Consider the following 17,732-nt stretch of genomic DNA (forward strand, 5'->3'; position numbering starts at 1 on the left):
TTTATTCTTTTCTGCTGGATGGTTAAGATCAAGATAAAGCAAAACCCATATAACCAAAAAAATGTAACCTTTATATCTGCCAAGGTCAGTCAAATCCCCTCAGATTTACCCTGAAGCCATGTGCAGTGTTTTTGTTTTCAACTGAAGATTGAATCCAAAGTCTTTACTCTGAGCCACAGTCCTTATCCTTTTTGCTTTTTATTGTGAGGTAGGCACTTGTCTCCCTAGGTCTCTGCTTTGCCCAGGGTGGACCTGAACTTGCAGCCCACCTGAGCCAGCGCCCCGCAGAGTGCTACATTACAGACCTGCATCGACACACCTGCTTCCTCCTCCTGTCTTCACCCTCTGTAGTCATCTTTGACCAGGTTCCAGCTCACTTTTCCCAGAAGAGAGAGAAATACAGCAGCGAGAATGGAGCAAACTGTGCCTCACGTGTGTGGATTCCTTCTGAGTCCACCTATTGGTGGACTGTGATTTCTAAGTGACCTATCCTCTCGCACCTTCTAAATGAGGGCGACACAAGTCAAGGGCTAATTCTCATTTTACCATCTAAAGAAGAAAAGAAGAAAAACCTGTTTAGTACAATAATTGAAGATATAAAAAAGAAAGGTTTCTAAAGTAGATCTTCCCTCCCCCTCACCAGTACCTATTTTTGTCCGAAAGAATCACATTCAGTGCAAGGGAACTGTGTGCTGGACTTAACTTTGGTGGCTCAGCTGGCGCTGTGAACTGCTCCAGTCAGGCTGTGTTGTTTATCATGACAATGCTCTGAAAGCCGAAAAGAAGCACTCTGTCTTCAAAGCATTCAGGGCGGCCCAGGGACAATATAATGGCGTGCATTAAAGTAACGATAGGGCCAAGATTCTTCAGACATGTACAGTTCCTTAGTCGTCTGCTCCTTTTTTTTCTTTTTCAGAAATTCCATTAGATTTTCTCTTTCCTCATGTATACGCACATGGGCTAGACTTAGGACACCTTCAGTGTCGCAGTGTCAACTTCCTAGTTTTCTCTGCAAGAAAATCTCCAGAAATGGAGCATCTTCTCAGTGGAAGGCCAGCGCGACATGGCACAGAAGAGACCTCAGCGCCATATCCACAGGCTGAAAGAGCAGAGAGAGTTAACAGCGCACATTACCGAGTGAAATATCCGCAAGGCAATGGATCTTTAGTATGCTCGACCAGATCCGTGCCTTCCTTTTCTCCCTTTTGCCCCGAGATGAGTATCTCTCTGTTCCCTACACCACAAGTCGCAAAGTCGTCTGTCATTCACATCAAGACATTAGGACAGGGAAAGTCACAAGGGCACTTTAGAAAATGACAGATGCCAAAGACCTTCAGGAACCAAGCAAACCACCTCGTGGAATTTCACCTTCAAGAAACGCATCATGTTCTGTCCTTGCTGTCTGAGCACTGATCCTCTTGTCTTTTCGGCCGTGACACTTTTTATGAGACCTGTGAGGGCCATTTCTCTTGTGCTATGTCACCCAGTAGTCTGTTCTTTTTTTTTTTTTTTTTTTTTTTTGAGCAACAAGCCGAGCTTTGAGCCATGCAGGCTGGACTTGCCAGTGGTGCCGACATCTGGGGAGTCCGGAGAAAGGACAAAGGGCTCCTCTCACAGAAGTCTCATGTCGGTGGCTGTCCCAAAGCCCACGCTGCATTAATCCTCTTCCTTAGCCTTTTGTTCATGCTACTCTTTTTCCTTTCTAAATAATTTTTTTGCTGTGAAATATTTCAAAGGTATAGAAAAGTAGAGAGCTACTAGAACAAGCACGCATTTATCCATAATCCATACTTTGCAAAAACGCTACCCCCAAGTCTTGCCTGCTGTAGACAGGCAAGACCAACTGCTTGCTCTTAGGTGCCGCTCTATTTTCAGTGCAATTCTTTTTAGAAGCATCTATTTTTATTTTGTTTTTCTTTATACAATCAGATAGTAACTTTCTTTTGGGCATGTAGATTTATTCCATTGTGTCTCTTTCTTTCAACTGATGAGCATAGACATAGTCCTGTCTTGTCGTACTTCCTTTTCTTTGGTCCTTTCTCCTTCTTCCTCACTTCCAAAGAAGCAATTCTTTTTTCTATTGTTTCTTCTCGCTTCTGATATTGAAAATCAAGCTCAGACCTCAAGCTTGCCCGGCAGGTGCTGTGCCACTGAGCGAAACCCTCAGCCCTCTGTGGTTACTTTTACTGATCAGGAGATGTGTGTGAACAGACACACATACACACTTATCGTACCGTTATCGGCTTTATTTCATAATTGCTTTCAGAAGTAGTACCCTTCATGTAACACTGCAGGGTGACTTACATTGTACCTTGGCATTAAGAGCACAGTATTCCTTGCATTCTGCTCTCTGTTTGGGGAACAAAATGTTCTCTTTTAGGGCCAGCCAATTAGCTCAGTGAATTAAAGCTCCTGCAAGCAGGCACAGGGGTGGGGGGTTCAATTCCAGGGCCTGCCATGTCAGCCCCACCCCCAGGGCACACTGAGACAGCAATTGAGACTGGATGTGGTTGTGCACATCTGTGATCCCAGCGCTTGGGAGCCTGTAAGCAGGCGGATCACTATGAGTCCGATCTAGTAGTGAGACCCTGGACACCCGGTAGACCCCTCCCTAAAATATAAAAATAAAATAAAATGTTCTGTTTTAGTCTCATGACATCCTTTGTAGATTATGTATCTTTCCTCTTTAAGGGGCTGTACAGCGGGGGAAGAGGTGTTGTATTGTTTCTAGATATGTATTTGTTTTTATGTACACCTAAGTGACTGGAGTGCCTTTTTGTTTTTTTAAAATTACAAGATTTTTTTAAAAATTTAATTTTTGTAAAATTTTTTTTAAATGTTGTATTTATTTTGTACAGGGTTTTGCTTCATGGGTTGGATTCATAATGATCCTCTCTCAGCCTCCCCAGTGCTGGGATTTGACGCGTGCCTGGTGTCAGGGCCAGCATGGCCTGCGGTACTGGGGATCGAACCCAGATCCTTGTGCTTGTCAGGCAGGCACATAGACCGCCGAGCTATCTTCCCAGCCCCTGATTTTACAATCTGTGATTGAAATATGTTTGTTCAGTTCCTAAACATTCTTCGTCTTTATTTCCTCACATATTGCTTCTCCTTCATTGTCTGTATTCTTTCCTCCTAGAGCTCATATTATTAATATGAGTTCTAGTTCTCTGCTCCAGTCTTGTCATTTTTTCCTCTACTTTCCAGTCATTTATTTGCACTACACTGAGGTAAGTTCCTCATCCGTATTCAGTATGTAATGCTAATATGTCTGTTTATTTTCAATCTATGTATATTTTATTCTTTTCTAAGCCTTGCTTTTTAATATATAATTCTATGTTTTGCCTATGGATTTCATATTTTATTTTCTGGTATTTGCCACTTTTAAATAAATTACATAGGCTGGGGAGATAGCTCAGCATCATAAAGGTCCCAAGTTTGATCCTCACTACCAAATGCCATGCCAGCCCCGGAACTGGGCGTGGAGGCACACAGAAGGAGGCTGAGACAGGAGGATCTCTATGAGTCTGAGCTGTGTAGCAAGACCCTGTATTAAATAAATAAAAATAAAAACTTTAAATAAATTGCCTGAGAATATCACTCCAATTCTTACAGTTCATAAGCAGGTGAAGCACTATTTGATCTGGTGTCCCTCTCCTGGCAGTGAGAGGCTCCTTGTGCCCCCGTAATTTTGACTGTGTGCTCACCAACAGCAAGGCCGTTAGTGCACAGTGACCTTCCATAGGGCGTCGCGCTGGGCCGGCTTCATTGTCAGGGACCTCTGGGATTCTGCAGTCCCGGTCTAACATTTGGTGAAAACTTGCAGCTGAGCTTCATGGACTCAGGGCGCCAAGTGAATTGAGATCATTTTCCCTGGCGCGAAGCACGACTAGAGATCTCTGTTTTCAAAGCAGATTTTTTTTTCTACTTACATAATTATCTTCCCTGGGAACTGCCAGGCTGGTGGACGGAGCTTTTCCTGTTTTCTCATTCTTGGTGAGTCAGCACTTTCTGGCTCCTGGCTTTATTCCAAGCTTGCCTCGCTGGAGGTTTGGTTCAGTAAGTGAGGGGGGCGTCACCCAGCGGGGCTCGCATCAGGTTAACCCCTGCAGTGCGTGTGGGCTCTCGGCTCTCCCGCTTCTCAGCACCCGCTGGTGGGCAGCCTGTGTGCCGCCCGTCATGTCTCGAGTTTGCTTATAACATCAGAGTGAGAAATAATTTTGTTAAACTTTCTGTAGTATTTTTATTAGAATTATGGTATTTTCGCTTCTGCTGATATACCTTTGTTTCCCTTCTAACTTGTTAAAGTGTAACTATTCTATGATTGGTCTGTTCTCTTTTTGGTAAACACTACCTCTCCTGGTGTGTGTGTGTGTGTGTGTGTGTGTGTGTGTGTGTGTGTGTGTGTGTTATTCTTTTTATAAATAACTGATAAGTGGTGATTTCATATATTCATCAAACACGGTGTGATGTTTTAAGACGCACGCACATTGCGTAACGAGGAAATCAGGATAGCTGACATATCCATTATCTCGTGTTATTTTTCCAAAAGAGAAAGCAATGATCAAATAAATTAATACTACTGCTACTAATAATAATAACAGAATAATTCTTCACTTTGAAAGGTGTGCAAAATGAATGTCTTCCTCGAATTTCCTAACTTTCTTATTCAGCTCATATGTAACTTTCAAATCTCACTGTATTCTCAGGGTGTAAATAAGCATTAACTAAATTATTAATTAGTTCCTCTTCCTGGAGTTGTTTATTCACTTTGTCTTCTTTGTTGTAAAATTTTATTACAAATGTGAGCTACCTTCAGAGACAAAATAATGACCAAGCGTAACATTTTTTGCATGTTTTAGTCATTTCTTTTTTATTACCTGCCAAACTGAATTGTTATGTTTAAGTAGGCATAGGAAAATGGTCAAAATAAGGATAACATTTTTCAAATAAAGTTTAGTTAAACATCACTTGTTTCAGTAGACCTATTTAAACTACTAATAATGACATTTTACTTAAAAATCAATAGCCAAATTATAATATATCTTTAAAAACTGTTTTTTCTTAGATTTTTTTAAGGCCAGGTTGATTATTCATTTCCTTACTTAGTAATTTAGTACTCATTTCAAAAAAGGTGCTTATATATTTGTCATTTCAAAAAGGAAAAAACAGATAGCTTAGTGGTAGTGTCATTCGTGCTCATGAAAAGCAGACGCGTCTTGCTAACCACTAATGATAAAGAATCTCTGTGGAGGCACTTTGCTTTGGTGGGCAGCCAAGCGCGTGGAGCAGGTGCGCTGGGTAGACCAAGTCAGCGCAGAGTGGTGGCAGGTGAGTTTGATGAACGGTGTGAGAGGGCAGATTGAGTTGTCCCCTGCAGGCCACCGTAGGAACTGTGGATCTTTTGCTGAGTGTTCTTGGAAGATAGAAGCAGAGATCCAAAGCAAAGAATAGGGTCTGGCTATGTTTTAAAGTATTGTTCTTACTCTGATGCATCAGAAAAGAAATAGAAAGACGAGTCCAGACAGGATAATTTGTGTGGAGGGGACACTGGGATGGTACAAAGTGTTCCAGTTCTGGGCTCTATCACGAAGAGTGATGTAGAACATTCTTGCTACTGGGTTGAAGAGAGTAAAGTTTGGTGGGTTTGGGGCTTTTGTTTTCATGTAAGTAGCTAAAAAAAAATTGTTGCCACATACAGAAAGGAAAAATTTTGAGGCAGAAACAATTGGGAAGAAATATGGGCTTCAGGACTGGATTTTAGACATCAAAGATGCACACGGGAATTAGGTGCCCTGGTGGTAGAGCTGCGTGCATAGAGGAAGTGAGTAAGGTCAGAGTTCATGGGAGGTGCAGATGGAGACATAATCTGGTAAATGCAGCACCAAGATAAAATTGAAATCCCCAAACTAGGATGATAGGATGAGGAGCTCACCTAGGAGGACGTATCAAAAAGACCTTTGCACTTCCAGGGACGCTGTTGTGTCTGAAAATTCAAATCCCCACCCCTGGCTCTCGTCTTGAAGGGGCAGTATTTGGATCTCCAAGATAACCCTGCTTGTCTTTCCAACATCTTAGGACCTACCTTGGCCCAAACATCTAGAAGCTTGGGGCATGACTCTTATAATGTCAATAATTAAATATCACTTCATTTTTCTACACATGTGCCTTAGTTGTTTTTAAAATTTTATTGATGTCTTTTTAGGTTTGAAGATATCACTGTAAAAAGAGCAATTTTTATTATATCGTGCTAGCGTAATTTAAAGTTCTCTTGATTCTCACTAGCTTTGCAGAATCCCAATCAGCAGATAAGAATAAAGAATTGACAGGAGCCTTTCTTCTAGGATGAATGAGGGCAGTGAGAAAGAGAGGACGGAAGTCATTAGACTAAGTATAACTTCAGCAAAAGATACCATCATTTTCTCATAGCAATGGCTCATAATAATTATGAAATCTTAGGTGTTGGTTGGGAGGTGTGTCTGCTGGAGGTTTTTTCTATCAAAGCCCTTTTTCCTCCTTTCCCATGCTACCTTTCTACAATAAAGGGGAAAAGTTCAGATAAGGACAGGGCTCCATCTCAAATTAGCCTTTTGCATAGACTCGATAATATATTAAAGTGTCAAAGTCAAAGATCACTAACAGGTGTCATTTTTCTTGCCTCAAGATGGGAAAGAGTTAAATTTGCTTTTCATTAAGTCTATAAGTCAGTTATGCTTGCATGTTTGAAAGAAGCAGCATTGCAACCAGAATGTTAATTAAAATTGATTAAGTTACACAAACATCTTGTATGCTTAATGGGCCTGAACACTATTTGTTAGAACAAGCAGGATAAGTGGGGGTAATGAAGAGCTTTTGACCGACCATTACTTTGCCTCATGGTATTTTTTGTTTCCTACTGTCCCAGTCCCTTGAGGCTGCTTTAACAAAGTACTGTAAACTGGGTGGCTTGTAAACAACAGAAATGTATTTGTCACAGTTCTTGGGGCCAGAATTCTGAGGTCCGGCTGTCAGCACTGCATGGTAGGAGTGTGGTGAGAGGCTTATTGCAGGCTGCTGGCTCTCGAGTTCTCCTTGTGTCTTCTTCACATGGTAGGCGAGTTGGACAGCCTTTGACCAGTGCTCATAAAGACGTGGAGCCCGTTCACGAGGGCTCCAACCTCGTAACCTAATTCCATCCCTATGGGTTCTTTCCAAATAGCATGGCACTGGCGATTAGGTTTCAATGTAAGAATTTTGGGGACACTTGTATTCAATCCATAACAACCTGCCAGGAGAAAAATACTCATCTGAACAAGAAGGTGATCATGGTTTGAACTACACACCAAACCACTTCAGACTGAGCATACTGGGGAGTGCCACACTGGCCCTGGATCTCAGGCATAGCATGCTTTTCTATATTCAAGATAATGTCATCAATAAAACAGGACTAATTTCACTTCTTTCTTTCCAGTACGATGTCTTTTATTTTCTTATTTCCCTGGCTTAACTTCCTGCACAACGCAGAGTAGGAAGATGAGTGGTCCTGAGTTTGAAGCAGGGCATTTGCAGTACACTTAGTGACAGATTTGTTGACATAATCTGCAAAGGCAAGCAGCTCTCTGCACAGTAATTAAGAAAAATATTTTTAAATGACGCATTGTGAAAGATGTATAGCTAAAAAAAACTAGCAGAGGAAAATTTAAAATATTATAAAGATATATAATGAATGAAAAATCACAGTAAAAAGGCACACAAAAACTAAAGGTTATAGTCAAATAAAAAGCAAATAGTATAATGATAGATTTAAAATGAGAGCAACAAAAATATTTGAGTATGCCATATACACAAAAATAGAGGGACAATAAAAGATAGATAGTAAGTCAGTAGGATTAAATTCAAGCATATTTAAATGTAAAAGGACTAAACACCCCAAATAAAAGTGAGACCAAGTCACATTCTGTCAAGGATACTGCTTTAGATACAGGAGACAGGTACAGGGCCAGGGAGATAGCTCAGCAGCATAAGTGCCTGCCTGGCAAGCTCAAGGTCCTGTGTTCAATCCCCAGTACCCAGAAATACCAAGACAAACAAACAAACAACAACAACAAAAAGAACAAGAGACAGACACAAGGAAAGTAAATGTGACTTAAACAGTGATGATTAAAAAAAAAAAACCTGTTGTACCTATGTTAATATCAGAAGACTGAACACAAGACTAAAATAACTAATAGAGAAAGATATTAATTAATGATAAAAAGTCTGTTCATAAAGCAAAGAACAATAAAATGTACTTAGCCCTAGCCATAGAACTACAAAATTCATGAAAAGTGAAAATTAGACCAACTTCATAATCATTAGGTATTTAAATCCTTTTCTACTATTACTGTACAAATAAGGATTTAGAAGATCCAAGAAGGATTATGAATATGTAATTTATTGCTACAAAGAACACCAATCCCCAACTGGAAAGCACACATTATCTTAAACTCGATATGGACAATTAAACAAGATATAATCTATGTTTGGCCAGCAAAGTTGCTCACGACATTTGGAAAGACTGAAATTAATTTTTACAAAGTAAAATCTTACAGTCTGCTACTTAATCACACAAAAATCAAATAAAGAATCACAATATATATATAAAAAGAATTTAAATATACTATCTAAACTACTGCTTGATACTTCAAGGTTAAAAATGTTTGCATTTTTGGGAAGGCAGGAAATTGGCTCAGTGGAACAAGTGCTTGCTTGGCAAGTGCAAGGGCCTGAGTTCAATCCCCTGTTCTGCCAAAAAAAAAAAAAAGTTTGCATTTGAATAGTGCATGATCAAATAAGATATCATGGTAGAAGTTTTTAAGTCTTTGAATTACAAAAGAATATATTAAAATATGTGGCTTATAGTTAGTGCAGTCATTGCGAGAGAAATTTGTTACTTTAAGCTTCTTATATTAAATCAGAATAAAATATTAAACTCAATTGTTTCCAACTTTGAAAGCCTATAAAAGAGGACCAGATTAGAATCAAATAGAAGAAAACAAATATTAAAGATAATAGAAGAAATCACTAAAATAGAAGAAATGGAAGAAAGAAAATTAGTAAAGCCAAAACTTAGCTTCTTAAAACATTGTTTAAAGATCCCTCAGCCCCTTCCAAGTCTGTTTACAGAAACTGAGAGGACAGACAGAGAGAACTACAAAGTGTCCAAACTGACAAGGTAAAGGAGCAAGAGAATCCACTATGGTTTGTAGTTAGGGTCTGTAAGGGAATAGAGATAATTCAAGACACATAAATTTATAGGAATATCTTATAATGTTTACCCCAAAAGTCAAATCTAAAATAATGCAAGATATCTGTCCCACAAGAGGCCCAAAGAATCCAGCCAAGAACCTGGATCCCACAACAACGTCCTGCACAAGTCCTGCTAAAGGCCTCGAGCCAACGACAACGTCTCATGCTAGTCTGTATTATGGACCTGCACCAGGAAGGCCTGAAGGTCAATAGTGGAAGCTTCAAAGCCTGTGCCAGCGGGATGCAGAGAGATCCTCAGTGGAGCAGGAAACAATGCTCAAGATGAAGCTAAGACCAGAGCTCCCCAAAGAGAACAGCTGTTCTCTGCAACAGCGAGGGCCGGAGCTCATCTGAAGATGAGAACAGCCCAGTTCATATCAGAAAGAAACTGACCAAGAGCTGGTGAGATAGCTCAGTGGACTAAGTACCTGCTTAGGCAAGTGCAGGGACCGGGGTTCAATCCCTGGCACCACGTGCCACACCGGCCCCACCCCTGGACACGCTGAGCCAGCCACCAAGACCAGGCATAGTGGTGCACGCCTGTAATCCCAGCACTGGGGAGGCTGAAACAGGAGGATCACTATGAGTTCAAGCTGCAGTGTGCCCTGTACCAAATACATTAAAAGACAGGAAGGAAGGAAGGAAGGAAGGAAGGAAGGAAGGAAGGAAGGAAGGAAGGAAGGAAGGAAGGAAGGAAGGGAAGGAAGGAAGGAAGGAACTGGTCAAACATGAATGAATTTTATAATTGAGAATACAAAAAAATGCCCTCCCTATTTATGGAAAGAGGCTAAAATGATCTTTCTTTCCTACACTGTGTATGAGAAATCTAGCTGTAATAGAAAAACAAAGAAAGGTTGGAAATAGAGAATGGAGAAAATCTTACAGAATCAGCTTTTTAGTAATTTAGAATTCAAATGAAAGGCTTTCAACATGAAAGTAATTTGTTATTATGGCTTAAGTCTCCAAGCAAATTTAACAGTCAAACATGTCTATGAAATCCATCATCTCTTTAAAATAGGTAAAGCAAAAATCATTAAAATATTCAGATATATTGGCAACCTGACAGCATTAGTTGGAAATGTTAACACTTACTCTAGCATTGACAGACCAAAGAAGTCAGCCTTTTCAGGTTTTCGCTAACTCAGCCGACTCCCTCAGTAGATGTGTTTTGAGACCACACTTGTTCCCAGCAAATGACATAAAGTAGAGCGTACTTCTGACATCCAAGAAAGAAAATAAGTTATCACAGTAGACATAATTAAAGCTACAGTCGCTACAATCTCTGGTTAGTCTAATGAAATTAGCAATGACAAGGACCAACCAAAATTAGTCTCCTCGTGAAATGTAAAGTGAAATTTATAAATTATTTTTGTGTTAAGCAAAAACAGAAATCAAAATTATGGGCCTTTTGGAAAGAGAGCAATAAGGAGCCATATAAATCAAAAGCTGTGTCATTTGGCTGAACAGTATTTTATGTGATATTTATGTCCTTAAATGCATTCATTATGAGATGCAGAAGATTGGCAATAAGAGATGATCAAACAAGAGCAATAGACTTCAGTAAAGAAGTGAGTATTAAAAGTTGAATCAGTAATAAATTTAGAGCATGTCAGAAAGCATAGTCTTTAATAATGAATCAAAAACTCATTCTTTGAGAACAAAATATGCAAAACTTCAAAAGACTTATGTAAATAAAACAAGACATTGAATAAAATAAGTCAGACACAGAAAGTTAAATACACAGGTTTAGGTTTGTCTTACATTAGAAACCTAAAGTAGAAATAAGTGAGTAATGGAAAGGAGAAACAAAAAAAAATAAGAATTGTGGAGAAGGGAAGGAAGAGAGAGGAGAGAAGTAAGAGATGGGGTTTAAAGGATAAAAAAATGATCAAGACATGCTCTATACTTGCACCAATTCCCCAACACAAATATTTGTATTTTGCAATGCAAAAACACACTAACAAAAAATACAAGGTACAAGATGAAATCAAATATAGGATCTTCTAAATTTTAAGAGACTATTACACAGAATACTTGGCATTTGAGAATAAAATGAAACCACATTTTCTAAGAACACTATCAATTCCATCTCTGATACCAAAAAAAAAATAAAAAGCACTATCAAAACTGTGTCAAGGGCAGGGAACATAGCTCAGGGGCATAAACACCTGTTGGCAAGTACAGAGTCCTGAGTTTAAGCTCTGGCACCAAAAAAAAAGAATGGACTAAACTTAGTGAAAAATTACAAGAAGCATGACATGTCTACTCCTATGACAAGCTGAGTCAGGCCCACAATTGCATGTTCATGAATCCTGAGCATGCTGCTTCATAGAGATATCACTGTAGCCCAGTTCTTCTGCTCCTTTGGGCCTCATTGTTTCTTTTAAAATAAAATAATAATAACTACTCTATAGGATGATTTTGAGGCTAAATAAATGGCATGTATGGGACCCTCCAAACAGTAGGTGCCGTGGATATTCTCCTGCAGTGATCACTGCCAGCATTATTATCATTATCATCTTCCCCACAAGAGTCATTGTCCCCACAACTGTCACTGTCACCACTGCTGTGACCATCACCACCATCTTCGTTACCACTTCCATTGCATTTATCATCAGAAGATTTTATAATGGAGTTCACTCAACTACCAAGAGATAACCCAATACAAAATTTCAGGTCTAAGTAAAAGAGCTAGTGTCTCTGAACTCCGCTTTATGAGGCCTGTGTGACCTTGAGAAAGAACTGGGAGACTATAGAATCCAAGAAATGTCCAGACCTTTCGGGTAGAAGTGGAGGTGCTTTGGGCAGACCGAAGCCCAGCATGCGGATCACCATATCTGCTTTGTCAGGCAAATAACAAGAATCCCCCTCCCTACCTCTGAGATGCAGACCGCCCTGCACCCTCGCCCATGCCTGGCCTCCCCAAGCAGCATGCTCTGAGCAGGTGTCGGGGAGCCAAGGGGCCTCGGCCAAGGGACACGTGATGAGGAGACACGTGAGGCGCTCCTGTGGTAGCGGAAGCTCTAGAGAGGTGTCATATGTGTGGGCTGTGACGCAATACGTCACTGGACCAGGCTCAAGTGCTGGTTTGAACTCAAGTTCTTGTAGGTCTTGCTTCAAGTGTGGCTGCTGCAGTCATCTCTTGCATGGAGCTAGTGTCTGGGGTCGTGAGGCAGGAGCTTCTGTAGTGTTAGAGACCTGCTCTCCGCAGGGGTGGCTCGCCTTGTCACTCTTCCTCTGGGCCCACAGCTGTGTACTTGCACATGAGTGCATCAGGTCCGCTTGCTTCTGATCTTCTCCCGCTTCTTCCACTCCGTATTCTGTGGATTGAGGGTGCTGCACCTCCTCTCCGTAGCAGACGTGCTTCTCCACTCTCTGTGGCCAGTCTCAGTGGCAGACAGTCTGCTGTGGCTTCAGACCCGACCTAACCTCTCCCTGGATGTTCTCCTTGAAGTTCACTTTTCATTATTTGCTGGTCTTTGATGCTTCTCAAGCTTCTGTGCTTGGACTAAATGAAGTCGTGAAAGGCATTTAATTATGTAAAGGAGCACTCAGAAACGTGTACAGCTTTTATAAAGGCTCCTGTGACTTACCAGTGGTAGAATCTTACTTCTCGCCTGTGCTTTTCACGTGCTCAAGGGATGCTTTCAGGCTGCTGTGCCCTATACCAGGGCTGCTCTGCGGCATCTTAGAAGAGCTGCAGCAAACGTCCAACTGCATCTGTATCACAGAACCCTGAATCTGGCTGGGTGGGCTGGAAGAGGGTGTTTCCAGGTCCATAGGAACAAGGGGGATGCAGGAGGCTGCCCTGAAAGCAGCGACTGCCTGCACACCAGTAGCTGGAGAGGGTCCCCCGAGTAGAAGACATATGGCCCAGTCACGCGCGATAGAGCTGGGCACTCGGGTCAGCCGTGCACAGAGTTTTTCTTTCATAAAGCACTAATGCTTTTAGGATACTTTTCATGAGCCGCAGCAAGCTGATGAAGCACAGGCGTGAGCATAGACACATCCACGGGCAATCGGTCCGTTTCTATTTCTCACAACGATCAGCGAGGATTGCAGGCCTCACTTATTTAAGCCCCGGTGGAGCGCACTGAGTGTTGCCGGGAGTTCTCCGGCATGTAGACGTGCCCTTCGCCCTGACGTACTGCTCTTTATCTCCTGGCAGGACATCCATCCTGGGCATTTCCTTCGGAGCTGCGTTCCTCTTGCTGGCCTTCATCCTTTTCGTCTGCTTTGCTGGACAACTTCTGGTAGGTAGCTCAGCGTGGAATTTCTGTGAAAGATGTGTTTGTCTTATGAAAATGGATTTCTTGCTTAAAACCTTCTGAAATAATTAGCTTGTGGATTCACTTTCCTAGAGCTGCCAGAATTATGCATCAACAGACCAGGCTGTAAACAGAGGTAGCTCACAGACCACTAACATGCTCATCTGAGGATTGTTTAAGACGGTGGATGTCACATCATAAAAGCATGGTTCTGCTTATGTATTTATATCAGTATTTTTATCATTTCTTTTAAGTTTTCTGAGTACTAGTAGCTGTGACCATAAGTATTACAAGAAGCTTTGCATGTATATATTAAAATTAAAACCAAATATATCAATCTCATTCACTTTCAAGATACAAAATTTTGGAATGTTTCAAGATAGCAAATATTAAAGTACCTTCTACTCATGTTTTATTCTAAACTGATCATGGCAGACTTATGATTCAAATTCACATATGAGAATTTAAAGTTTATTTCTGAGCATAGAACAAGTCTGTAGCTTTATGAGAATTGTCCTATGAAAGTCAATATGGAGCTGAAAGACCCCAAAGATAAGTCAAGGTTTCATTTGTTCACTAAAAATGAGTTAAAATAGGAAAGGCCTATAGATACATTCATGTCTTCAAAATCATAATTTATTTGCGAATATACTTGACTTTTAGACAAAGTAGAGACAGCCCACAGCTTGTCGCCTCGGAGTTATCTAAGGGCTCTCTATAGCCAAAGGTGGCTCTTTTCTCATCACATGAGCTCACCCTTTTTATCGCCTGCTCCTTGTATTGTCATTTTGATTTATTGGTGTTACCCCTGGTAGTGTTGGTATGGTGACATAAGGCTTCTTAAAGTCCTTGTCCCGCTTCTAAAGCTCTGAAGAGCAGTAAGCCTGGAGGTCACGTTGTAAGCTGCATTCCAGGCTGGTGGGTTGACATCATCCTGCCAGGAAGGGTAAAGATTCCTGAGCCTGCCTCTTGTTCTCTGTGCCTTTGCAAACTTTTGCTCACTATCTGATGGTTTAGGTGACTCCAATGGCATTGAAAACTCCTCTCAAAATAGGTCTATAGTTTCTGACTTACTCTAACATAGATACAGTGTGTGGAATATCTGGAAATCTCCTGAAAGCAGCCTTGGCTACAGTGAGGAGGGCTGAGGGTGGATAGTGATCTACTCTCATGAGAGCCCTCTTTGAAGTCCTGAAATGCCCCATGTGCACAGGTGCCTGGCTTCCTGTGTCCCCAGAGCCATTCCTCAGGTGGGAAAGCGCATGCGCTTTCTGGTGTTCCCTTTCTCCTAGAAGTCTTCTTACCGAGCTCACTCTGAAGGCTTTCATTGTGGGTCCGTTGGCTATCCCAATCTTGTTCTAATGAAAAGAAGTCTATACTCTTGTGCCTAAGGAAGCATGCTTTTCATTTTCTACTGCAAAGCATATAGTCATGTGCATGTGAAGCATGGTGTACATTTAGGATTTGTGGTTTCTCCCTTCTACCATCTAAATTGTTATAGAAAACAATTTAGGGCTGGAAGGGCAAACAAGAATTTTCTGAAAAAGCTTTATCATTTTGGGAGGTTCTTTTCAATGTCTCCCCTCTCAGACCTGGGAAAATCCAGTCTCCCTGTTGCAACTCTTGATCGTGGCTATGCTCAGCCAAGGTCCCTAAGGGCCTCCAAGACAGCACCCATAGCTCTCCTACCTCCCTTTCAGGGGGCTTCCGGAGACCTGGGCCACCATACACCACTTGCTAGGGAGTTCTTTTGAACTCAGTGGTGTCTCAGAGAGAAAACATCAAGACTCCAAACATGCTGGTACCATTTTGCCTCTGATAAGTCTGTATGCTGCCGTTGACCAGGGGGTTGAGCCTGAAGTCCTATTTTCCTGAAGTTGAGTTGCTCAGGTCTGAGAACGAGTCTCCCCCCAGTGGCCAGCTGTAAGTTCTTGTCCAGATGTAGATGGAATCAATACAAAGCTCTAAAAGAACGATCATCCCAGTAATAGGTTCTATTTGGTGTTTAAACCAGTCCATATAGATTTCAAACTCAACATCGAACTATTAATGAACAGCTAGATCAATAGGAGTAGCTGTCCTTTATAGTCTATCCTCCAAATTTATTTCGTGAACCATCACAGTGACCATAAATATTGCTATCCCTTACCTGCTCATTCCCTGACTGATGTTTAATAATGATTGGCACTTATTTATGAATCGAAGACTAAGCTTATGCATGAATCCTTAATATCGCAGACTTCCCTTCTACTAATGTATATTGTTACCCTTCTGAAGACATAAATATCAAAGGCTGCACTGCCTCTAGTAATACCAGCGTTAAATCCTCTGTGGGAAGAATTAGATTAAGCCACTCTTATAAAGATAAGCCTGGCTGATACTTTTATTCCCAGAGCTTTGTCCTTGTCACCTTCTGTTACACAAAAAAAGAGCCACATGAGGAATCACATTGAAACAGGGAAGCAGTCTTGGGAGAGATGGGAGGAGAATCCGGGGAAGGAAGGGGAAGGGAGGCCAGAGGGAGAGAGCAGGCAGAAAGGATCAAGATTTGATACACGTATGTACCAGCCCCCAAGCTGAAGGCAGTCACAGCGTATCACACACACACAGTAATAAAAAATTCTGTTGGTCACTTCGTAGCTGGGTATGATTAAAAGGTAGAAAAACATCCAAATGCATAAGACCAAAGATGGTAATAAAATGAATTTTTTTTCCTATTGCTAGAAAACCTTATCTGTTTGGCAAGTCATGTCGTCTAAAATCATGTGAGAAAATCTCTTTTCTGTGACTGCTGTGGCTATGAGAGGCCCCTTCCCCAGCGCCGCTCCTGCCCCGAGGAGCGCTCCCCTCGCTGCAGCCAAAAGGCTCATTTCTCCCCTCTCGCCCCGGGAGTTGGGCTTGGTAGCCAGCTGGGTGCTTTCTCGGAATCCCTCTGGGATTCCAGGCCAGCCAGCACGATGGGGTCTTCTGTGGGTACCAAGAGACGCAGGATCTGTGCCACGTATTTCAGCCTCAATTTCGGCATCACATTTTGACTTCAACCTTTCTTCTGTCTTTGTCCTTTATGTCTAGGAAGTTCCGTAAGACAAGTATGGTTCCTACGCTTGCTTTCTGTCCTGCTCGGGGCCCAGCCGAGTGCTGCCCACCTGCATAGCTCAGTACGCAGGCACTGCACCAGTGCTGCTGGACACCTGGCTGCGCTCACACGGACTCTTTTCACATCCTCCTCCCCGCAGACCGCATGTAGCGTCTCCCTCATCCTGCAGATACCCAGGCCGAGGGAGCCATCCCCCAGCAAGCTTCGCAGATCCTTCTGCAGGTGTCCTACATGGGGACAGGATCCACGTGGGCGTGAATGTGTGGCTGTGTGACGGAATGCAGACTGTGGCTTGCCGCGTGGGGGTGACCAGGTCTCCTGCACCAAGTCCCTCGATTCCGACGGCCTCGGGCTGCCCTAATGTGGGCAGTCTGCTGACCTTCACGGGCTGACCCTGGAGCCCAGATCTCCCACCCCCAGCTTCCTCCCTCCTCTGGGCTTCCTGTTCTGAGTCTTCCCCTGTGAGATGGGGCACTCTGGCAGGAGTTCATTTCAGCTGTACTTTGCTCATTGTGATACTCGAGGAACTTGACAGACAGAATGAATACTGGTGCCAAGTAGCTTGACAAAGTGCCAGGGGACACCGAAGTACAGCTTCCTGGCCCACTTCTCAGGGGATGGCCCAGCCCAGCTCTCACCCAGATTGGACCCCTTCCGAGCTGGAGACTGCATTCACCTCGGGATGGCTGCAATGTGCTCAGCATGCACCGAGCTCCTGGCCTCCCTGTCACTCTGGTGTCCCCCAGGCACCAGATCTCCACAAGCTCCTTTTCTTCAGGTACCCTCCTAGGGGCTTTGCTTTCTCTCTGATGCAGATTAGCAGGTTAGAACTAGAAAACTCAAGAGCACAAAAGAAACCAGTGGTGACCATGTCCAACAGCTCAGTTTTCAGATGAAGGGCTGGGACTCCACGCTCTTGCCTGAGTCTCCATGTCCAGTTGTGCAGAGCAAAGCTGCCTAGATGAAGAGTACTGCAGAAAGGTCAGACCCAGATCTCTTGAGGAAGGAATGCACACTTGGCAATGTTGTGGCTCAAAAATCAGATGACAACGAGGCAAGTCCAAAAGTTAAAAGAAGCGCTTTATTTTATTTATTTATTT

At 42.3% G+C, this 17,732-nt stretch overlaps 1 protein-coding gene across 1 annotated transcript in view; it reads left to right on the plus strand.

Moving 5' to 3' along the window:
- LOC101580939 (adenylate cyclase type 2) overlaps nucleotides 1-17,732 on the plus strand; it is a 200,226-nt gene that overhangs the window by 113,922 nt on the left and 68,572 nt on the right. The window contains exon 12 of the mRNA XM_023706620.1: nucleotides 13,436-13,520. Within this exon, the coding sequence (XP_023562388.1) occupies nucleotides 13,436-13,520 (85 nt within the window). The remainder of the gene's footprint in view (nucleotides 1-13,435; nucleotides 13,521-17,732) is intronic.

Source organism: Octodon degus, unplaced genomic scaffold (assembly GCF_000260255.1).
Source record: "Octodon degus isolate 3935 unplaced genomic scaffold, OctDeg1.0 scaffold00008, whole genome shotgun sequence".
Classification (NCBI taxonomy): Eukaryota; Metazoa; Chordata; class Mammalia; order Rodentia; family Octodontidae; genus Octodon; species Octodon degus.